At 46.9% G+C, this 23,703-nt stretch overlaps 1 protein-coding gene across 3 annotated transcripts; it reads left to right on the forward strand.

The window, feature by feature from the left end:
* The first annotated feature begins 1,277 nt into the window (after positions 1 to 1,277).
* Positions 1,278 to 23,703, forward strand: DPP8 (dipeptidyl peptidase 8). 3 transcript variants are annotated; one of them, XR_007168177.2, is made up of 20 exons: positions 1,278 to 1,386; positions 2,963 to 3,232; positions 4,198 to 4,310; positions 5,260 to 5,433; positions 6,330 to 6,498; positions 7,755 to 7,865; positions 8,241 to 8,369; positions 10,306 to 10,367; positions 11,385 to 11,485; positions 12,588 to 12,765; positions 14,059 to 14,218; positions 15,659 to 15,738; positions 16,571 to 16,723; positions 17,352 to 17,487; positions 18,295 to 18,440; positions 18,717 to 18,863; positions 19,601 to 19,737; positions 21,787 to 21,929; positions 22,640 to 22,751; positions 23,339 to 23,422. XR_007168177.2 is itself a non-coding variant. In XM_048076273.2 (20 exons), the coding sequence occupies exons 2-20, from the start codon at positions 2,974 to 2,976 to the stop codon at positions 23,459 to 23,461; spliced, it is 2,649 nt and encodes an 882-aa protein (XP_047932230.1). In that variant the 5' UTR covers positions 1,278 to 1,386; positions 2,963 to 2,973; the 3' UTR covers positions 23,462 to 23,703. The 3 variants fall into 3 exon arrangements, 2 of the variants coding, with proteins under 2 accessions (XP_047932230.1, XP_047932231.1); XM_048076273.2 differs by having other exon boundaries at positions 19,601 to 19,753; positions 23,339 to 23,703; XM_048076274.2 differs by lacking the exon at positions 1,278 to 1,386 and adding an exon at positions 1,589 to 1,728 and having other exon boundaries at positions 19,601 to 19,753; positions 23,339 to 23,703.

The raw sequence follows: 23,703 nt of genomic DNA on the forward strand, positions 1-23,703 counted from the left end.
AGGGAGGCAGGGAGGGAGGAGGGGCTGTGGCGGTGGGGTGTGCTGTGTGGTGGCTCCGCGCCGCTTTATGGCTGGTTCACCCCCCTGAGGTGGTCTTGGGGATGGGGAGCCGCTCCCAGCCGCGTTCTGAAGGGGGCCGGGGCTCGGCTCGCTCTCCCGGAGCTGTAAGCCCTGAGCTGCCCGTAGTTGGGCTGGGAGAAGGGCCGGCTGTGGGAATTGGGGTGTAATCCCTGTGGGGCGGGGGGGGTCCCGCTGCCCCGTGCCCCGTTTGGGGGAGCTGATCCCCCAGGGCCCGCCGAGAAAACCCCAAAACTGGCGGCACCGAGGCACTGCCTGCCCGGGGAGGCACCCGCAGCGAGAGGGCCTCGGTGGCGGTCAGAGGGACACGCACCTACAGAGCAGCGGCTCTGCTTTACCGGGGGAAAGCAAATATATGTTATATATCTGGGATAGAATAGGTACATTTATATTATATACCTGTGCTGCAACCTGCGGGTGCCTTGGACTCAATGTGTGTCAGCCCCGCGTTGCACACCGGGTTGTTGCACACCTCAGTGTTGTGCACCGGGTTGTTGCACGCCCCAGTATCACTCACAGGGTTGTTGCACACCCCAATATCACTCACAGGGTTGTTGCATGCCCTGGTGTTGTGCATGGGGTTGTTGCACGCCCCAACATCACACACAGCGTTGTTGCACGTCCCAGCATTGCATGCACAGTAGTTGCATTCCACAGGGTTGTTGCACGCCCCTAGCATCGTGCACAGGGTTGTTGCATACCCTGATGTCACTCACAGGGCTGTTGCACGCCCCAGTGTTGTGCACAGGGCTGTTGCACACGGGGTTTTTGAACTCCCGAGCATCGTGCATGGGGTTGTTGCACGCCCTGGCATTATGCACGGGGTTGTTGCACGCCCTGATGTCACTCACAGGGCTGTTGCACGCCCCAGCATTGCACGCAGGGCTGTTGCACACCGCAGTGTCGCGCACGGGGTCGTTGAACTCCCCAGCATCGTGCACGGGGTTGTCGCACGCCCTGCCGTTACGCGCGGGGTTGTTGCACAGCCCGGTGTCACGCACTGGGTTGTTACACACCTGGTGTTGTGCATGGGCTTGTTGCACACGGGGCTGTTGCACACCCGGCCTCACGCACGGGGCTGTTGCACACCTAGCGTTGCACACCGGGGCTGTTGCACGCCCCATGCCCTGCAGGCGGCGCCCCCACCTCCCCACGGCGGGGCTCGGCGGCGCCGCTTCCTCCAGGCCGGCGGAGGGCGCCCGGCCCGCTCCAGCCCCGTCCAGCCCGGCACGGCCCGGCCCGGTCCGGCCCCGTGCTGGCGGAAGCGGAAGCGGCAGCGGCGGGGCTGCATCGCCGCCGGGCAGCGCCGTGAGTGGGGCCGGGGAGGAGGAGGAGGAGGAGGAGGAGGAAGGCTCGCCCCGGCAGGCCGAGCTCGGGACCCCCGGCTCGCGTCCCCCTGCGGGCTGCGGGGCTCGGCCCTGCTCGGAGCCCCCCCCCCCCCCCATGCGCCTTCCTCCTCCTTTTTTTGGGGGGGGGCTGCGGGAAGGAGGTCGGGCTGGGGGGGGGTTCTCGTTGTTGGGGCCGTGCTGGGGGGCTCCTGGCCCCCCCCCCCGAAATCCCCCCGCTGCCTCCTGCGCAGGGCTCGGGGCGCTGGGCCTGCCGGCGGTGTTAGCGGCTGCCCGAAACTGCTTTGTTGCACGTAGGACAAAGGTGCCCGAAATCCCGCTTTATTCTTGTTTTGCAGACAGGATGAAGGAAATGCCCGGGCTGGTTGCTTCTGTATTTGTAAAGGTGGGGCCAAGCCTTTGGTTGAGACCTGCCCCGCTTCGCTTTTAGCGCTTTGCGTTGAGAGGGGCTTGATCCGAGCTCAGATCCGAGCTGCAGGCAGCCTCCTCTCCCCCCATCCCTGAAGGGATTTTTCTGCTGCTGTGCAGAGCCCCAGGAGAAGCAGCTCCATCGGGGAGCTTTGCCCCCGGTAGCTGTGCCGACCTAGCCCGTGCCTCGAGATCCCGTGGCCCTTCAGCGCCTGTGCGCGGGATGGAAGCGCTCCATCTATTTCCCATTAGTGTTTTTGGCAGGCTCAGGCCACCCGGCTCTGCCTGTTCCCTAGCAGCGTGCCAAGCAGTTGTGCAGCCTTTCTATTTTATATTTAGAAAAAGAAATTGAGGGTTGACAATCCCCACACCTTGGTGTCCCTGGTAATGAATTACGCGGTGGGAGTTTATAGCTGGGATCCTTTGAGATTTGCACTCGGATCTGGGATTTGTGGTAGAAAGACTTCAGTTCCTATTGCAGGACTTGTGGGCCGTTTTGTCTAGCTCAGATACGCTTTGTAAAGCCCAGCTAACTGCAGGAAGAAATACCTGTTAACTTAACCCGTTCAGGAGGGTAGGACTTATGCTGCAGATAAATCAGTTTCCAAAATGTTCTTTTCTCTGTATCACCTTCTGGTGTTGCCTGACGCTTCTGGAAGAGTCTCATCCATACAGCGTTTGTAATCCCGTGCCTGGGATGATATAACAGTGATGGGCGTTGTTTGACCCTTCAGAGCTTTGTTTGAAAGGAGACGCAAACCCAAGAAGTTATAGGGCAGTAATGGTTGCCCAGGCCCGCTGGGTATGGCCAGGTGGTTCCAAATCAGCTGCTGATGCTGTTTCCTCTGAGCAGCTGCTTGTCCCCAGTCTTCCTGAATTGAGTAATTGATATATGGTGGAGAAAAAAGGCAAACAGCAATAAATCTGTGTGGGTCTGTTCTGAAAGGCTAAGTGTTGGGCAGCCTCTTTTGTACAGCTCCACTGTCCTCTTCCTTCAGCAGGATTTTTTCTTTACCACATGAAATTGTGGTTTTGTTAACACGCTTTTGCTGTGTTGTGATTTGGGAATCTGAAGCGATCGTTAGCTGAAAGGCAATGCTGAACCTCCAGTGGTTTTTTTTTTCTTCCAGAACCATGCAACATGGCAGCAGCCATGGAAACTGAACAGCCGGGCCTTGAAATCTTTGAAACGGCGGGTCGTGAGGAGCGGGAGCAGAGAGAGGAACAGCCCAAACTGGAACCTTACTACGTAGAGAGACATTCCTGGAGCCAGCTCAGGAAACTGCTCACGGATACGCGGAAGTATCATGGGTATATGATGGCGAAAGCCCCACACGACTTCACGTTTGTTAAGAAAAATGATCCTGAAGGACCTCATTCTGATAGGATCTACTATCTGGGTAAGCTTGCTGGGACAGCCTGTGTCTTGACTAAACTGTCACTGCAGAGGCCGTTGGGGTTTGACTTCAGCTGTGCTTGAAGTGATTTGGCACTGTAAATGGCACCGTGAGCAAACTTCTTGGAGCAGGTCTTGTGGTAGAGGAGTGCTTGTGTTAAAAACTGCACTAGCTGAATATAAATCCATGAAAATCTGGATCTGGGTGAGAAGCAATGGCTAGAACAAAGGACCAGAAGCCAGAACCTTGTTCTAGCCCCATTGCTTGCTGCTTAGGCTAGTTATTTTAGCTCTGATTTGTGGTTTCAAGTCTAGATGTGCTGTCGCGAAGCTGCTGATTCATCTCTGTTCCATTTTTCAGAGAACGGGGGGTCATAGTCCTTAAATAAAGTTGAGTTCAAGCACATTGAGGGTGATGGGTTAAAGCTGGCAGGGCTAATCCTCCTGGGATGAGCTCTGGCTTCCTGTGTGCCGCTTCCTGAGCTGAAGGTTAGGCTTGGCCTTCCTCAGTGCATGTCTGGCTCCCTCTGGGCTGATCCCCACATGCCCTGGCAGGAGCTATCAGAAATCTGAACAGCACTGAGGGAGACGAGCAGGAAAGAGACATTCAAACCTTCCTAAAAATGCATTATCTTTGAAACACAAGCTGCATTGTGCAGCATTTCAGCCAAGGGAAAGAGCAGAACGGACCTTCTTGAATTTAAAAGCTTATAAAATAAGCCCCCCAAAAAGAAGGAGATATGCTTCAGGCAGCGTGTGGTAAGCGTAGGTGTAGTTCCTTGTTCTCTTCCTTTGTGATTTACCTTTTTGTGAAACAGGGAATTCCCGGTGCAAGGCTGCAGTGCAGAGACTGTCAGTACTTCCTCTGGTAGGCAGGGCCTGCGAAACTGTTCCTGAGCATCTTTTGAGAGTGTTTGGATTATTATCAGAAAGCTAATACTTTTTTTTTTCTTCTCACTTCGACAATAGCCATGTCTGGGGAGAACAGGGAGAACACGCTCTTCTACTCTGAAATTCCCAAAACCATAAACAAAGCTGCCGTCCTGTTGCTTTCCTGGAAGCCTCTTTTGGATCTTTTTCCGGTGGGTCCTGATTTCTTTCTTGCTCTTTAGCCGCACAGCAAGTAGGCAGGCTTTGAGGTTGCACCCGTAAGCCGTCATTATGGTCTTAAATGTTTTTAAGGTTCTCCTTGTACTTGGCTAACTCTGCAGCCATCTCGAAAACAAGCACGGCTTTCTCATCAGGGTTTGGAGTTGCAGCCTTTGTGCGTCATAAAAAAATGTGTGTGCTGGCTGATTTCTGCTTTGCCAGGAGAGATTGCAAGTGCTAATTTGCACCAGATTCTCTGCTGTGAGATCCTGGGGATTGCTGAAGGAGCCTGTAGTCTCCCATAATCGCTGTTTTGCAGGGGGAAGTGATGAGTCCCCCTGAGGATCTGTCAGTGGCTCCGTGACTCATGCTGAAGCAGAGGATCTCTTTCCCACTCGCTGGGACGCGTGTCCCCTTCTCACCTGTGTGCAGAGCAAGCCTGCACAAGTCCCCCATGCACCATGGCAGGTTGGAGGAGGCGGGACAAACCCCGCGTGGAATTAGGTGTGTTGTTTCCCCATGCTGCTTCCTGAGGCTGCCAGCCAGCCATAAAATTCATGCTGTGCTCTCCTCCCACCAGACCAGTCACTGTGTATCTTTGCAGAAGTTAGCAGAGACCGTCCTACTTGTTCTAGAAATAACAGGCCTTCAGTCTGATCTTTCTCATACCAGTGCGTGTTGGAAATAGTGCCAGTCGTGCTAAGGGAGAAGTGGCTCTCAGGTTCACAGATGTGTGGGATCGAGTTATGGCCTGCACCTACAAGTGCTGATGGCAGAGGCACAAGCAGGAGTGGGCTCCTGGCTGCCAGCAGGATGCTGGAGGAGGAGGAGGGTGTCTGCACAGCCATCTGGTCCTGGAAGCTTGGCATGCCAAGATGCTCTGAAAGTATAGTAAGAAATGCAGAGCAGGGGTGTTGATTGTGCTTCTCTGCCCGTATTCAGGCCATCCTGGACTATGGGATGTACTCTCGTGAAGAGGAGTTGCTTCGGGAGAGGAAGCGAATCGGCACCGTTGGGATTGCCTCCTATGATTACCACCGAGAAAGCGGCACCTTTCTGTTTCAGGCTGGGAGTGGAATTTATCATGTGAAGGATGGAGGTCCTCATGGATTCACTGTGAGTTTACTCAGCGCTCTTGTTCTACCACAGCACTTCTTTCCTCTAAGCTAGAAGCAAAGAGCACGAGCGTAAGTTCTTGCTGCGCTGATGAGGCAAGTAGCCTTGACAACGGTTGAGACATGGAGAAATCCCCCTTGGGGGTGCATTTCCATGGTTGTAGAAACATGGATGGAAAAGAAGCGTTATAAACTGTAGTGGCAAGGCATGACACCAGATTTCGTTGATTTTTTAGTTAGTAGCAGTGCCAATAAAAGGCAACACAATGGTTGGGATACTCCATGCTCTTTCATGTAGCGAGAAGTCACGTCAGAGGCAACTTTTCTTCACAAGCTGTGGCTTCGAGGTCACTGCTCAGCGGTCAGTGCTGTATGTGTTACAAGATTTGGCTGTCTAACTTTAAGAACAAGCAGCCTTTGCTCTTTGTGTGTGCTGAACCTGGACTTCAAAGCTGAAACCATTTCATATTATAACAAATGCTTGTTGTCTGTCCTTGTCAGGCGGAACTTACCGTATCCGGAGTTGTTTTAGGAAGACCAGATTATTATATGTTCTACCTGTCTGTTTTTAGGATGCTGTTCTTGAGTGTGGCAGGATTCTGATTTCTGATTCAGATTTCTGATCTGTCTGATTTGTCTGATTTATTTTTTTTGAATCCTCAGCACTGGTGAAAGAGATCCTGGTGGGATCTGTGCAACCATGATAGAAGCACATTTATCCCTATAAAATATCTGCATAGCATTTTCGTATGTTGAAAATGGCTTGCTTTCGTGTAAACCTGTGTATCTGAAGTCAGCATCCACACTGCTGTGATCTTAGAGACCTGATAATCCAGTTCAGTTCCTGTATGTGTTTTTTTTCGTTGCTTACTATTCTCTTTTTCTTCTTTCAAACAGCAACAGCCTTTAAGACCCATTCTGGTAGAGACCAGTTGTCCGAATATCCGGATGGATCCCAAGCTTTGTCCAGCTGATCCAAATTGGATTGCCTTTATCCACAGCAATGACATCTGGATATCTAATATAGAAACCAGAGAAGAGAGGAGGCTAACGTTTGTGCACAATGGTAGTGAATCCTGAATTAAAATCTCTGTACCTCCCCTGCACTTGTTCTTGCTGTGCTGAATTAAGCAATGGCACCTGGGGTTCTTCTGAAATCTGAGGGAATGGCCACCATCCACTTTACATGGGATTTGATTATTTGTCATGTTCTGCATGTTTCTTCCATGGCAAATACTGTAGGATGGTTCTTTTCCCTGTGGAACTAGGAAAACCAGAATCTGTCAGAATGAGTTATTTGTTGAATACATATGGAAGGGCTGTTCTCCTGAAACATGCTGCCTTTTTTTTTTTTTTTTTTTTTTTTAAACACTGGAACAGTCTTTTTTTGTGTGAAGGAGCTGTGGGTGGATTAGAACTGGAGGAAAGTTTCTGTCAGTGAAGTCAGGCTGCGGGGCTTTTTAGAAACAATACAGACAGTTTCTGAATAGCACCGTGCCTTCTGCTGGTACCCTCAGACTCAGTAACTTAGGTCTGTGCTTTGTAACCCTCTCCAACTCCCTTTTAGACACGTATCCTGGAGGAAGGAAAATGGAAAATTGTGTATAAACCAATGTCTGAAAATCCGTTGTGTTTTGCAATTTAATCACACTTCATGTATTTAAACTGTATCACTTAATTTTTAGCTAAATTAAAATTTCTAACACTTCATAATAATGCTTTAGCTTATTTAAATGTTAGATATTAAAATATTATGTAAGTACATTAAAAATAAACTGTAGCAATGACTCCTTCTCAGATGATAATTATTTATGGAGCGCTGCTAAGTTACCTCCAGGGTAACAGGAAAAATATTGAAGCCCTATGGATATGTCATCATGTTGAGATGTTATGTAAGCGTGTTACTTTTGGTCTGTACAGTGAATGAAGTGCTGATAATTTTGTTTTTCTGAATGTTGGTGTTCTCAGTGTCAGTCGTTCAGGAAGATTTTTTTTCTTTGATTTTCTTAAAAGTTGTGAGCTCAGGTAGAATGTTTTCTCTCTTGGATGAGTACATGGAAAATCCAGAGACTAATTGAGTAGGAGTAAGGAGGGGAGATGGCTTTCCTTTCCTAAAAGAAGCTGCAGTGTCAGAGAGGATTAGATCTTTCCCAAATAAATCAACAGAGCAGGGTGGAAGCAGAAAGCAAGTCTGCTGAGAAGCCAGATTTATTATCATGTAATTGTTCCCCGGGGGTTGAACTTGGGCCATGTTTGGGATAACGCAGAACTGGTTTGATTCTGCAGTACATCATGAACTAATTCTTCTGTGTCTTTTTTTAGAACTGGCCAATGTTGAGGAGGATCCAAAATCTGCTGGCGTGGCTACTTTTGTGCTGCAGGAGGAGTTTGACAGATACACTGGCTACTGGTGGAGCCCAAAGGCACAGCCAAGTAAGTGTGTTGGATCCAGTGTGTCTGACAGGCAGAGGTAGCGGCCCCCAAGCTGTGCTGTCCAGGGCAGAGTTCATTTTTCTGTTACTTGTCTTTATCCAGGATAGGAACCTTATAGTTCAAAAGGAGTTACGAGCATCTGCAGTGGTGGGTGTGGTACAGGAGCCTCGCTAGCACAAGTTACTGGAGGAGGAGACTTCCCTTCTCACAATAGTGATAGGAGTTGTAAGAGTCTTGGGGTGTTTTGCTTAGTGAAACATGAATCACAGACTTCTCTTCATCCTTCCAACCTGCTTTGTCTGTTGGGAGAATGCTGGTTTCTGCAATACCAATCACGAGATCTCCTCTGACCAGGAAATCTTAATTCATTTGCAGCACTGAATGGGGGTAAAGTTCTTCGAATTCTTTATGAAGAAAACGATGAGTCGGAGGTGGAAATTATTCATGTCACATCGCCAATGTTGGAGACGAGAAGAACAGATTCCTTCCGGTACCCCAAAACTGGTGAGAGCCTGATGACCTTGCGTCTCTGTTTCTAGGAGATGCACATTTTATTCCAGGTGCCTGAGACCGGGGACTCTCCTAGCTTAGAGCAGGGGGTCGGAGACGTGTTGTGTAGTCCTTGAATTAGCGTCCAAGTGGTGGAAATTTGGAAAAACTGCTGCTGTGGAGGTTAGCTTAGTCACTGGTGGCTGTACTGACTTTCCAGCCGTGTGGTTACTAAGAGCTCTGAGTCCAGGTCTCGCAGGAGCTGGCAGAAACCCTACCTGATCGTCGCTATTTTGGAGCTGCTCTCTCAGATCCTGGCACAGAGAAGTTGCTTCTCATTACAGCCTTGTGTCTCTGAGGGAATAGCTGCAAAATGATACTGCTTTGTTTTTTTGGGGGGAGGGTTTCTGTTTAGCTGCTGGTAACCTGGTGCCCTGGTAGCTCAGGTTCTGAAGTACTCTGGCCTCCGTGATTGCTGTTGGGCTTTGAAAATTCTGCGTGCTTGCAGCCTGCCAGGAAAAAACCTGCTGCTGTCGTATTTTCAAACAGTAAATGATGTGAAAGCCTCAACAGTAAAGGAGTGAAGGCAGGAGTGAAGCGTATCAAGTGGAGTGCTGCTGTTAAGTGGACAAGTGAAACCCGTGCGGCCCTGCTGAGGGCCACCTCACTGCCGTGTGTCAGGTGTATAGGGCCATTTTGAACAGCCTGACCCTTGCTCTTCTGAGATTTCACTGCTGTGTCAGCAGGGCGTATTGATCACTGACCAGCCCCAGCTGCAGAATTAGCTTCAGGTCTTGTCGATTCCCTGATCCACCAGTAAACGTTTTCTGCTTATGATCCTGATTTACCGCTTGTTTCGAGGAACGAAGAGAGGCTGTGTCAGCCTGGGAAGCAAGAGATGACTGCTCATGTTTTCTCAGCGCTAGCGTACGCCTCGATTTCTGAGGGTGTTTCGTCAGAGTTTTATTCAGTGTTGAGTCTCAGCAGTTTAGGAAAATCAGACAACCAAAGCCTAAATGCTTTTAAAACAACCAAAGTTTTAATCTCTGGCTTCAGTTTCCAATCTGAGCCACAGGGGCCATAGCACTCTTCTGCAGGTTGTTATGAGGGCAAAGCCTGAGTCAGTGTCTTACCAGGGGGAAGATAAGTACTTAAATAGGACAGTGCTGTGGCCCAAAGCAAGTCATTTCACCTCAGTGCATCAGTTTCTGTGTAAAACTGGGTCGATGAAGTGGGAGTACCTCACAGCAGCACTGAGAATGCTCAGAGTACGTGGAACTTACCACATACGGCTTCTTGTGGATTGACTGGCAGCAGCTTTTTGCTTTATTCTTCGCATTTGCTGCAGGCCCCAGCATTTAGCACTTCAGGTGCTGTACAGCTGCTTTGGGCAGGCTTTCTGCAGAGAGTTAGTTGGGTTTTCCGTGTTCAACACAGATAAGTAGTTTATCTTAACTTTGCTAGTCATGGCAATAGATTTATAAGAATGCAGAAAGAAATAGTCTTTGGTTCCAGAATGAGTTGCTTTATTTTTTTTAAGATGCTTTGTAGCATTGGATCACTTTTTGTACACCACTTTCTGTTCAACAGTAACAGCCAAACAGTAAACCAAAGCTTGCTTTGATATCCTGGTTACTCCTGTGCATTTACTTCCAGCTTGTACGTGCATCCTTTGACTGTGAGAGAGAAGACTGTGACAGTAGCATGGCTCTTGATCAGATCAGTTTGCAGAACTACATCAATGAGTCTGCTTCATGTCTGCAGTCTCTTTTTTTTCCCTGCCTGATTCTTTGCTCTCTCTCATGTATGCAAGTAGGCTGTTTGATCAAAGAGCATTGTGCTCTTTGCTTGTTCCAGTTCAGTATGAGTAACACCACAATAATCCATCAGTTCAAGTCTGTCCTCTTGGAAACACAAATTGGTGCCTGACTGCTAACATCTGTTTTCATAGGTACAGCAAATCCAAAGGTCACTTTCAAGATATCTGAAGTGACAATCAATGCAGAAGGAAGAGTAAGTTCCATGTTCTGCTTGTTTTCTAAATAAATCCTATTTCTGTGAATCTTTTTGGTAAAATTCATTTGAGTATAAGTAAACTTCCTTATGTTGTGTTAGCTTAATGGCTTCTCTGGAGGCAGTGCACATCGCTCATTCCTCTGCAGATACTTGGTGTCTGTGTACAGCAGTATTTCTCAAGGCTGTCCTTTTCTTCCCCACCATTGGTTTATGAACTTGGCTGCAGAGCAGAATATTTTAGGTGAGGACGGTTAGACTTTCTTATGTGACAGATCTCCTTATTGGCTGCAGGTATGGGGAAAATGTGATTGCAGAGAGAATATATCGCCTTATAAAAGCACGAACACGTGAGAGCGACGAACTTTGCTTTCACTCCAGGATTTTTTAACAAATACAGAAATTTCCGTAGCCCAGTCCAAGATCTTCAGACAGTTGGGAAATTAATCTTATCAAACAGACACAGTAACATCCATGCATTATTGGGATCCTCTACGCAGCTACTTCAGCCATCAACACTGACCTGCTGGGGTAGCAATGCCGACATCAGCCAGCAACGTCAGGGAAAGCTGTCAGGTCCCTCGGGGTACCACTGTGCCTCGTCCCAGCGGGGACAGACTGCAAAACTGCCTGTCATGATGTAGACCCACATTGATAACTGGATGCTATGCAGGATGTTGAACATCTACCAGTGAAAACACCTTACAAAACAGCTTGGTACAAATCCCCCTCTCCCCCTCTTTGTATTTTACATGGGGGAAACTGATTGTTCAAGTGGCTTGTCCGAGACAAGCGATGGATTTGTGAGCAGAATCCAGATTTCTCAAGTCCTAGCCCTGGCTGCTCTGGTGTCTGGCTACAGATGGGGTGAAGCCCCTGTGTTGGAAAGGCTGAACTGAACAATCTAAATTGCGTGAGCTGCACAGAAGAAGTCTTCTGTGTCCAGACTCTCATTGTGCATGAAAACTGGTTGTGCGGGTTCATCTCAGTGTCACTGAATTGCTGCTTTGTCAACAGATTGCAGATGTTGTGGATAAAGAGCTAGTTCAGCCCTTCGAGATCCTCTTTGAAGGAGTAGAGTACATTGCTAGAGCTGGGTGGACGCCAGAAGGAAAATAGTGCGTATGTTAATCCTGTCTCTGCTTAGAGGGTTTGGGGCAACACAGTTAGAAGCAGAATGTAGTGGTCCCTGTCTTCAAGCTTAAGCCTGCTTTCATTTTTGCATTGCTACAAACATGTTTGTGTAAAGGGGGCGATTTTTCCCAAGCTAAAGCAGCCCTCCTTGTCTCTTTCCCCGGGACCTGGCCCTACTGCTTTGGTATCGGGCACTCACAGCCTTTGATGTGTGTGTCCTCTCAGCATCCCTGTGAGAGAGAGTGCAGTGCTATTATCCCCATTTTACAGATGGGGAACTGAGGTCCACAGAGGCTAAGTGATTTGCCATAGTCGCTCAGGAAGTCTGTGGCTGAGGAGAGAAATGAGCCCAGGTCCCCCAGGCCCTAGGCTAGCGCCCTAACCACTGGACCATCCTTGCTGACCAGGCTTACTGATCAGAAAACCTGCTGTAAGTGCTACTCACATTTGCATGTCATTTTTAACCCTGTAGATGATGTAGTACAGTGTTTCTAACTCACCAGAAACTTCTCTGGAAGTGCATTTCTCCAGCTCTTGAATCTAAAGCTGACTTTCACCTTTTCATTATTTTTTTTTCAAATGTGGAAGAAATGCAGGGACACATTTGCTCCATTGTCTTGCTTTTTGCAGGATTATTTTTAGAGCTACGTGTAAAGTCAGAAGCATGGCAGGGTCTCCTGCCAATTCATTTGAGCGCCAGTGTTATTCTTTGCCAGGTATAGATTTAAAACAGTATTTTCACAAGTATCCTGGAACATCAGTTAATTTTTTTCCGCTTCATTAGCCCCTCTGATTTTTTTCTCTTTTCTCCCTTAAAGCACAATCCAATTCTGGGGGAATAGAATTAATTAAACTTTTCAACCTGCAGTGCTTATGCAATATTGAAGTGAAGTGAAATAGGTTCCTAAGTTATTGAAGAGGTTTGTTTTTGTGGGTGAGATTTTACAGGTGGCTTTTTTGCTTAATCTGGGATTGAACATTCTTGACTCCCCTGAGATTCCTAGTGGTAATAGTTTTGAGGTTTTTCAGATCTGTCTAACACTCACGGTTGCATGTTATTTTCTCTAATATCTGTCTCCTCAACAGTGTCTGGTCCATCTTACTGGATCGCTCCCAAACTCGACTTCAGATAGTCTTGATCCCTCCTGCATTATTCATCCCAGTAGAAGATGATGCAATGGAGAGACAGAAACTCATCGACACTGTACCAGATTCTGTTACACCTTTCATAATTTATGAAGAAACAACAGACATCTGGATAAATGTAAGAATTTCAACTTTAGCACTGTCTGACAGTTTGTTGTTCAAGACCCTATCTGTAGCACTTGAGCGATGGTGGTGGTGTTGTGCTGCCTAGGAGACTGTTCCTGTTGTGCAAGTTCTGTGCCTCTTCTTGCTGTGTAAAGAACTCGCAACGTGTAGAGAACAAAAAGATCTGGGATGTGAAAGGAGAGCTGCTTTGCTTGAGGCTGCTTGGTGATCAGAGAGCTAGGAACAGAGCCCAGGACTCTGGTGTTCCAGGCAGCCCCTCTACCCACTGACACCGTCCAGCTCATTTGTGCAGTTGTTCACCAGCAGCAGTCCCAGCAGATGAAGCATTCGTCAGCCAGTGAAGATGTTTCCAGATGATATTGGGGGATCAAATCTCAAAAGTCTGTTAATAATCACTGAAACCCCTCCTTAACCACGTATGTTCTGGTGAAATAGATTCCTGTGTAATGTTCTTGGAGGTGTGTTGTAGGGCGAGTGCTGTGTGATAATGGACGTTGGTGTGCTAGGCTAACACTTTAAAGGAGTGCTGCTCACAGTTCTGCAGATTAAAATCAGTGTCTCTAAAGTGACATCCCGTTGGAGGTGTACCAGGGTGCAGGAGAGCCTGAGAGCTACAGTCACTGGAGGGTAGTTGCACCTTTCAGCAGAAAGTGTGGTCACAAAGCCTTCCATTGAATGGTCTCTATGCTATAAGTGCTGTCTATAATACTATTTTCTTTTTAGTAGTAGTGTACGTGGTTTCAGGATAGTGCAGTGAGTTGTCCTGTCTTCCTTATCTTTACTGGCTGGAGTCGTTTTTTACTGGCACCTCGTACTGTGCAGGTAAATGCTTCTGAATGCCTCAAACGATTGTCCCTTGATGGAAGAGCTGGCATCTTCATGAGTGGGAAGATGATGACAGCTCATCTTTCTCTAAATAGCCCTTCCCTTCTGGGTTTCTAGATAGCACTGGACGGAGGAGGCCACTGAGCTCTGTCATCTTTGGGTGGCTCTCATATGCTGTCTGCAGAGCTGGACCCATCTCCGTATCTGAGCCAGACAGGCAGGTGCATAAAAACTTTCTCAATTCCTTCAGTGGCCAGGATTTAGAGTTAGATGAGCCAGGATCTGCGCAGCATGTGGCTGCTGTGTGCAGACACCCCTGGCTCATAAGCATTATTAGGTTTCCCAGTAAGGGACAGAGTGTGCCACAACCTGCTAGTGTGAACTGTGTCAGAGGAACTTAAATGCGACTTCCGTGCCAGCCTCCTGCTGATAACAGCAATCCACTGTTCTGTCTCCCCAGATCCATGATATCTTCTATGTTTTCCCTCAAACCCATGAAGATGAGATAGAGTTCATTTTTGCTTCCGAATGTAAAACGGGATTCCGGCACCTATACAAAGTCACCTCGGTTTTGAAGGAGAGCAAGTATAAGCGGTCATCTGGAGGTCTCCCTGCTCCAAGTAAGTGAAATTATTCTCTTTCACTGGGCGTTTGCTGCTGACTAGTGGGGAAATGAATGTCTTTCCAGGTGGCAGGAATCATTGTCTCATTGGAAACTCCTCTTGTTGCCCTGGAAAGCACTTTGCTGTGCTCTTGAAATTGTACAGGGGTTATTCTGTATTCAGCATGCCTTAGCTTCAACCTTGATTCTTCCTTGTTGACTACAGGGAAGAGTTTCACAAAATCAGATACGAAATGAGCTGTGATGGTGTAAAATGCCCTTAGCTTACTTAGTTGACAATGGTGGGGTTGTTTGTTTGCTCACTGCTGTAGGTTAATCATTATAGCAATAACGTGGCTTTCTCTGTGCAGGGTCCAATGTATCCAGTAGATACACGTTGGTTCAAGACCCGTGTTTGGAATTAAAACCAGCATAGTCCCTGTCAGCCTTTACAAGCAGATTGTAGCAGAGAGGCTGACAAAGAACAGTTTGAACATATTGCAAAAAGGTCCATAGAGGGCCTCCCTGTCTGAGGGGGCCCACTTGTTAGTCCCTTTAAAATGAACATATGTGCTTGGCAGCAAAACCTATGATATGACAACTATTCAGAGAATTCCTATCTGCTCTTAAAAACAATCATGGTATTGCTGTATAGACAGAGATGTTAGTAGGAGAAAATTACTGGCAGCTGTTGCAAGTGGAAATTCAGGAAGAGTAATTTCAAGCAAAAAAATTCAAGGACCATGTGCTTCCAAGCTGCAGTCAAAGTTTGGCCTTGCTCAAATACATGGTATAACTGTGTGCAAAGCTCCTGGAATGTTTTTTCCACAGTATGTGTTCTTTCATTTACAGTTTCATGCTGTGATACTTAATTTACTTGTTGTGTGTTGAAGGCACTTGCTGAGCTCTGCATGCAGAAAAAAATACACCTTATTTTACGAGAGGTCCTAGTTTTATGCAATTGTGTTGTTGTTTCTTTCCAGAAAGCATTATATTGGGTTCATTAGATTTCTGTGAATGTATCCAACTTCTTTTTCTTGCTAAATCTCCCTCATTCCAAGGGAAATGAAGCCATCTTATAAAAGCAGATCTGCTTCCCACCCCAAAGCAAAAGTCTCCATTTTTGACACCTGAGAGTCCCTTTCCACCTTTTTCAGTATAAAACCTCATTTCTGTGCAAATGACAAAATGCTTTAAAACAAAAAAAAAAGCAAGAAGCAACCTAGCCAAGCCCTCAGGTTGAGAGCACCTGTGAATCCTTTGATACATGGTTCAGGGTGCTAAATATACCAGCCCTGACACTTGTCTCCAGAGCTGGCAGAGGTGTGGGTCTTCTGCAAAGCCACGTTGCTCTTGGGTTCAGCCTAGCAAAAATGTTTGGAAGGAAAAAAGTATAATTGTGACTGTGTGTGCTGTAAAACGTGGAAGTGTAAAATCTCTGTATGTGGGTTTTTTGCAGGTGACTTCAAGTGCCCCATCAAAGAGGAGATAGCCATTACCAGTGGGGAATGGGAAGTGCTTGGGAGACATGGGTCAAATGTAAGTATCTGCTCTTGCTGTATGATATCTTGCAAGCAACACACACGTGCTGGAGGACAGCACTGCAGAGAAATGGTCTTTGGGGTCTCGCAGATAAGTACATGTTGCATTAGTGAGGCTCTGCTCCTTTTTGGCAGTGAAGGAGAGCGTCACAGGCAACATTAGGTGTTTAACTTCCTAACAAGTTTTTCCCACTAAGTTTAAGCCTTAAAGAGAAGGAAGCAAAAGTTCTCTAAAGCATCAGTGAGGAAATTCCACGTGTTCCATGAAAACCAAAATGTCGTGGTGATGTTCAGCTGCTGTCCTGGAGCCAGGAGATACCTATTGGAGGGATCAGAATAAATCTATTGGCCCTGTCTCTCTTTAGCCAGAATACACAATGTTTGTTTTCCATGTAGCCTCTGAACTTGGACAAGGAGTTAGGGAATGCTCCCAAACTGCTGCTCTTCCAGCTCTAAGTTGGCTAAATTTTATGACCATTTGAATGAAACAGCAGCTCAAGGAGGACTGTTGGATTGATACGGAGTTTGTAAAGGTCTGTGATAAAATCCTTTCTAAATGGTAGTTGGAAGTGGGGCTAGAGGACAAAGTGTGCAAGTAGACCTGCGTTTGAATCTGTTTTACTGTCTGCTCAGAAAGAAGGGGCAACTGATGTTCATAACTGGCAGAGTTGTGGACAGCAAGAATAGTCATTTGGCTTGTTCCTTACAGATTGCTGGACTATAACTCCAAATTATGGAAGCAGTGGGGAGAAGGCTAGGTGGGGAGAGAATGCCGGGACTTTTCTTTCAAAAACTCAGTATTAAGGGATGTGTTGTTTTGTTTTTGACAGATCTATGTAGACGAAGCCAAAAAACTGGTGTATTTTCAAGGCACAAAAGACTCGCCTTTGGAGCATCACTTGTACGTCGTTAACTACGAGAATCCTGGAGAAGTGAAGCGACTGACAGAGCGTGGTTACTCTCATGCCTGCTGTGTCAGCCAGGTACCGTTCGCCTGTGAGGCCCTGGGTAGGAAGGGCTGGCTGGCTGTGTTGTGCTTTATCACCCAACTTGGTCCTTCATCAATCAACAGACAAGCTTGTATTTAAATATAATAAAAGGAGATTTTACACGATGTGTTCTTTATATTGTACGGTAAGTGTGCAGCCACCTCTGGAAAACCGATCTGACCTCCCAATTCAAGTTGCTCTTCAGCTTAGACAAGAGTAGCCAGGCTGAATTGTTTGAAACTGTTTGAGCCTGGCTCCTTTTGCCAGAAATGGGCTATGGAACAGTCACCTGAGGAGATGAGCCTGTGGCAGTGTTGAGTGGGGTTCCAGGTATTTGGGGCAGTAACCTGTTCAGCTGGGACTGTTCTGTCCAGAAAAGGGTGTGTGGCAAGGTCCCCATGCCGCTGTTGATTTTGCAGGTGTTTTTTGGATTTTGGGATGTTAATATCTGAATCTGGATGAGGACTGTAGCTTCTCAGAGCCTATCTGCTCTTATCACAAAAGAGCCCAGACTTTCTGGGTTGATTTGGTTTTTAAACATCTGAAAGATCAAAATGCAGAAAGAACTTATCCCTTTTGCTTGTACTGAGGAATTCACAATTAACGTTCTTTTTCTCTCTAGGATTGTGACATGTTCATCAGCAAGTACAGCAACCAGAAGAGCCCACACTGTGTGTCACTTTACCGGCTGGCAGGACCTGAAGATGATGCAGCTCACAGGACAAAGGAGTTCTGGGCTACCATTTTAGATTCAGCAGGTAACAGCTTTGTTAAGGAGCAGCAAAAGGACAACCAGGATCACAGAGTGAAACATTTCCCAGAATATGCTCATTTTGGGTTTGCTATTGTGGGTAACTCTTGGCTTCTCTGTGAAGCTCACGCTCGTGTGAGAAGTTCTTAGATGAAGTTCTTTAAGGAGTGACACTTTCAGCTTGGAGACAAATGGGTATAAATTGGCTGTGAAGGAATTTAGAGTGGAAATTATTAAGTTTCTACTGCCGGAGCCAGTAGAAAGATTAGAAAGCAAGTTTTATCATTAGTGGGGGTGGGTTTAAGTGAGCTTATTTACTCTTGTGCTAAGTATGTGTTAGTGAGCATGCTACTGGGCCTCTGGGGAGGGCCACTCACTCCTTAAGTAGTTCTGTGCTGCTGTCTGCTCATGTCTTTGTGAGCTGGCTCTTAGGCTTTTATTTTTCCACTATGATTCTGTTACCTTTCATCTCTCCTTCCCTGAGGCATAGACCAAATCCTATGCTTTCCATGTATTAATGCTGCGAATCCTAAATGGAGTTAGGAAGGGATGGCATATCTGTAATGTGTCTGTCAGTGGAGAACAGTTACCATTGTTCAGAGGAGAACAGGAATGGGAACATGACAGGGCTGAGAAAGCTCCTCTAGGGCCGGGGCATTTCCAGTCTGTGCCTTGTCCCAGCCACATCCATTGGAAGCATGGGAGAGCTGCGTTATCTGGGATGCAGCAGGAGCGGTGTTGGGGCAGGGCTGGAGCAGAGCTGCATTATTTGTCCATTCCCTGTTAATCCAGGCTTTGTTCCTTCCCGTGGCAGGCCCTCTACCCGATTACATTCCCCCAGAAGTGTTCTCCTTTGAGAGCTCCACGGGGTTTACACTCTATGGGATGATGTACAAACCTCACAATCTGCAACCTGGGAAGAAGTACCCCACTGTGCTTTTCATCTACGGAGGGCCTCAGGTGAGTGCAGTCTGTGAGCGGTGGGGTGGGCTGGCCTGGATCACTTCGTTCCCAGCTCTCCTGTGTGCACAGCTCCTGCTCTGTGCTGGGGATAGCCTACTAAGCCAATTTCAGATTTTATTTACTGTAAACATTTTGCACATTTTTACAATGTAAATCTTTCAAGATCCCTCCTGTAGGATTCCCTCTCTTTGCTTGTGGTCTGCTACGAAATTGGCTTAGTAGGTATCCTCTGAATTTCTTTATATAAATGCTTATATTCTTCTTCTATTCTAGGTACAGCTAGTGAACAACCGGTTTAAAGGAATCAAATATTTCCGTTTGAACACCTTGGCCTCTTTAGGCTACGTTGTTGTTGTCATTGATAACCGGGGATCCTGCCACCGAGGGCTGAAGTTTGAAGGAGCCTTTAAATACAAAATGGTAAGTGCAGCTCTGAATCAGGTTCTTCGTTTTCAGCCAGAGACAGGTTTGAGTCCCGGTTTTATCTGAGCTGAAGCACCACTTCGGCACAGACGCCCAGCATCGCTTGTGTGACACTGCCTAGGTTTGGGAGGGAAACCACATGTAGTTGAGTGGAGTGGAAGTGAGGGAGGAAAGATGCTCGGTGTGGAAAGTATACGGGGTCAGGTTTTGAGCTGTCAAGCTTGTCAGCTGCAAGGGAGTGTGATTCGTAAGGGGATCTCTGACTCTGTGAGCAGAAATGCTTTGCTGCTCTCACAATGCAGGATAGTTTCTTCCATAGCTTGGGTTACTACTTGGGGCAGTTCCTGTGGCAGGCTGGAGAGGGGGAACGTGTTTGGCCCTGTGTACTGGCAGGGGCAGCCTGTGCCAGGCTCTGCTGGCATTGCAGTGTAGCGCTCACTGTTGGGAAGAGCATTTTCATGTGTGGAGCTGGAATTCTGCCTTGCCTTTGTACAGCAAAAAGTAAAAATACTGAGAAATTTTCCTTGTCCCCAGGTAAGGAGGTAAATGAAGAAAAAGATAGTTATTAGGTGCCTTAGCGTGTATTTATTGTCTTAGGAAAGGGGTCGTCTTTCTCTAACGTGCCCAGTGCAATGGAGTGCTGGTGTCTGGATGGGTGCTGTGCAGCCTTTGGGAATCCTGAGAATGTAACTTTTGTCTGGAACTTACAACTTGCCTTTTCTCTCCCTTCCCAGGGACAAATTGAAATCGATGACCAAGTGGAAGGGCTGCAGTACTTAGCATCCCAGTATGACTTTATTGATTTGGACCGTGTTGGCATTCACGGCTGGTCCTACGGAGGCTACCTCTCTCTTATGGCTTTAATGCAGAGGTCAGATATCTTCAGGGTATGTTCGTACATTGCGTACTTATTCTGGTGATGCAGACAGAATTTTCCCCTTAATCGTGTGACCTCCCTCAGGTGTTCACAGCACAAAGACTTTTGAGCTAGCTCTAGGCAAGTGAGGACACAGTGCTCTGCCTGTTTTCTTCAAGAATCTTCTAGTTGGGTGAGTTCAGATGAAAGCTGCTTTTCTGGCATACATTCCTTCCACAGTGTTTCTAATTAGGCTTCCAGGCTTTGGTTATCCTTTTGATATTGCACAGACAGCATCTGAAAATCTATACACTCTTTAAAGCTAGTGCTTGCTAGCAAGCCACAGTGCCTTTTTAAACCAGCATTCAGTGGGTACTGCAAGAGCTGTTGTAAGTTGTTCTGTGATCTTAGGTTGTCTCTTCAGTTTTCTGCACTTGTGTTTCTGTCTGGAGCGTGGGGATGAGATGCTCTTCCTCTGTAAACATGCTGTCACTGCTGGGCTCTGAGAGGTGTTCGGGGCTGGCAGGCACATTGAGTTTGTACTGCAAGAGCTGCGTGATTCGGCTTTTCAAACACAGACAGTGATACCTGTGCAGCCCCTCTAATTAATACTGATAGAGGTGTCTCAAATCAGAAAATTATATTTGTGCTGCTCTTTCCCACCTCTCCACACAAGTTTGCAGCCTTCATCCTCAGGGGAGTGTGGTGTGACTGCACCATCACTGTGCTCACTTGCTTCCCCCAGCTCCAGATGAGCCAGGCATAATCCTGACCTGACAGGAAGGTGCTGTGTTGTCCGTGAGTCTACCCGCATTGATGCAGGCAGGGTCTTTTGTGCAGAGCACACTTGTGTCCAGGAAACCAGGCATCTAAGAGGAGTGTGGGGTAGTCCAAGTAGGCCAGTTTTACTCCGAGAGTCTGTTCTTGTGGGCTGGGGTGAGGAGGAACAACAGTTTGCTCCATTCAGCTGAACACAGAAGGATATTTCCTCTCTAGAACTGCATGCAAGAGCTTTCATTGTACTGATTGACTGTCGAGCTTGCAATAACTGTGCTGGTGTAGCTCCACCAATCTGAGATCACGTGCTGAAGGTACCTCATATAGTCTCAGCTGTTGCCTGCTTTGTGCCAGCTGAGCTCTTTGTGCTGTGAACCAACCAAGGGAAACGATCCTGCTGAAAAACAACACCACCGTCTCTTCCTCCTCCGGTCTGACCTATTCCCAGATCAAATTTGTAGCAGTGTGCTCCACAGGGCAACCTGGCAGCGGGGAGAGGTACCAAAAAGAGGTGCTTGTTATTATGTGACTTGAGGCCCCTATAGCAAATGGTCAGACCATTGGTGGGCAAGTGTCAGAGGCAGAGATGTGGTAAGAGCTGAATATTGCCTCAGGACGTGTTTTGTTCTTTGGGGGTCTTCTTGCTTTGCGTAAGTCTAACCTCAATATTCCTGGGAGGTTTAATCATTATTTTTCTCAAGTCCTTGAAAATCTTTGTATTTTTACTTTTAAAAATACCTGGCCAAGGAAGAGGCTTTGGTTTGTTTTTAGCTGGTCTTTTTTCACAAGCCTCTCTGCAAGTTTGTGGTGGGTATCCAAAGGGGATTGCTGAGTACTGGGGAGCTTTCAAGGCCAATTTCTGTTAGACATTTATTTAAATGAAGGTTCTGTGACCCAAAAGCAGAGCGCTCTGCATTTTGAACAAAATCCACTTGCCTCCAGCAGGACTTGCAGTTGGCATATTTAGTGTTGCTTCTGATTTGTCTATAGGATCTTCCTGGTTTTCAGCAGCTGCCTGATCTTCAGTACACATAGTCTATAGTTGAACTCTGCTCGTATATATATATATGTATATATATATGTTGACATATGCGTATATATATGTAAATAAAAGCTGTGGGAGGGAAGAAAGGGAGGATTTCTGCTGCAGGCTCTGGATTGTAAGGAGCGCTTGCTGGTGTGTTTTGGGCAATTGCAGTCGTGGTGGGATAGAGATGAGAGAGGGAGATCCCCAGGTCAGGCGGCGGTGTTCCCCTTCCCATGCTGAGAGCCCTGTTGAATTTGCAGGTTGCTGTTGCCGGAGCACCCGTCACACTGTGGATTTTCTATGACACTGGTTACACGGAGCGTTACATGGGCCACCCGGATCACAACGAGCAGGGATATTACCTAGGTTCGGTGGCCATGCAAGCTGAGAAGTTTCCTTCTGAGTAAGTTTGGTTCTGGCTCTTCCTTTCTATTCTTGTCAGGGAAGTTCAAGCCCCACAGACATATATTTATCTCCCTGTTCTTGGCAATTAAATCCTGGAATCATAAATGCTAGTATTAAAACAAAAACAGCACTAATAAACTTAATAGACTTGAATGAACATTTGCATAATTACAGACCGTTCCAAGTAATCCCTTTTATTCTAGCTGTAATTAAAGACCATCTTTTATGTCTAAAGAAATGACAAACACATCCCCAATTATATGATTAGCACTTCAGAGTTGAGTTAAGCTAGACAAAAATCAGTCAATCAGGATGCTTTCTTCCTGCTCTCAGTTTGTATCAGCAGGGAGTTGTCTGCAGAGCAGGCTGAGATCACGGGCTCTCTGGCCAAAGAGCTGAAAGCCAGCAGTGATTCTGAGCAAATGTTAAGCCATTGTGTTGCCCAAGCTAAGGAATACTTCTGAAAATGATGATGTACAGATGAAAGGTCTGACCGTAATGTGCATGTGCAGGAAGAACTTGTAGAGGAGGAAAAGATCGGTTTGGGACCAGCTGCTGGTCCATTCAGAGCGATTTACAATAGCGAAGTCACTCTTCAATGCTAACGTTTTTCCTGTTGAGTGTTTTTGGAGGGGTGTTTGTGGACTGTGAAATGACTGGCAGATTGTGGGATGCTATTTAGAAATGTTTGTTTCTTGCTTTTCTCAGACCAAACCGTTTGCTGCTGCTACATGGGTTCTTGGATGAGAATGTTCACTTTGCACACACTAGTATTTTGCTCAGCTTTTTAGTGAGAGCTGGGAAACCGTATGACTTACAGGTAAGGCTGGAACCAGGACGTGGAAATATTATATCTGTCTTTGAGGAGTACAAAATTCCAGCTTGTAACATGGCAGCTTGGAATTCTAGGATAAAACGCTAGTATTTGAGTGTAGCATTTTTTTTAAAGGGGAGACTTTAGGAGTAAACAAAAACATTATTAGGCAAATGAGCAGTTAAGGCAGCTCCCAAGGAGCTCTGCAGTTTGGAAGCAGTACAGCAGTGTTTGTGCAGTGTACAGCAGGGTTATGTATTTAATTAAACCCTGCTGGTTCTGTGCAGATGCAGCCCAGGTATCCTACGCCGTGCTGCAGAACTGGAAGCATGCTGATTTACGTGATGGCTCTGAACAGGATCTGCCTCTGTTCAGCCATGCTGATCGCCTCCAGCTAAGCACTAGCTGCATTACAGAGTGCAATGGGTTGTCTCCAGGTTCAGGCAATGGAGGAGGGAAATGTATTAGCTCGAGTGCACACAGAGCTAGTGCAGGGAGATCACGTGCACGTTTTGAACCTGGCTCCGGGGACCAGTTTAAACATCGGGGCCCAAAACCTTTGTGGATACTCATGACTTTATTTTATATTTTAGATCTACCCTCAGGAGAGACACAGTATAAGGGTACCCGAGTCGGGAGAGCACTATGAACTCCACCTACTGTATTACCTTCAGGAGAACCTGGGCTCCCGCATTGCTGCCCTGAAGGCGATGTAACTGACCTCTGCAGAACTCTGCTCAACTGGCTGCTTTACTGAATGAGGAGATGCAGGAAACTAGAGAAAATAGGATGGAACACTGCATTTTGGTGCCTGCCATGTGTACACACACACACACACACACACACACGGAGACACTTTTTTTTAAAGTAAATTCGGTGCCATACAGGAAATTAAAGGACGGTGGCCTAATAACTTTAAAGCTTAAGATGTAAATAAAATCAAATGTCTGTGGTGTAA

Source organism: Anser cygnoides, chromosome 11 (assembly GCF_040182565.1).
Source record: "Anser cygnoides isolate HZ-2024a breed goose chromosome 11, Taihu_goose_T2T_genome, whole genome shotgun sequence".
Taxonomy (NCBI): domain Eukaryota; kingdom Metazoa; phylum Chordata; class Aves; order Anseriformes; family Anatidae; genus Anser; species Anser cygnoides.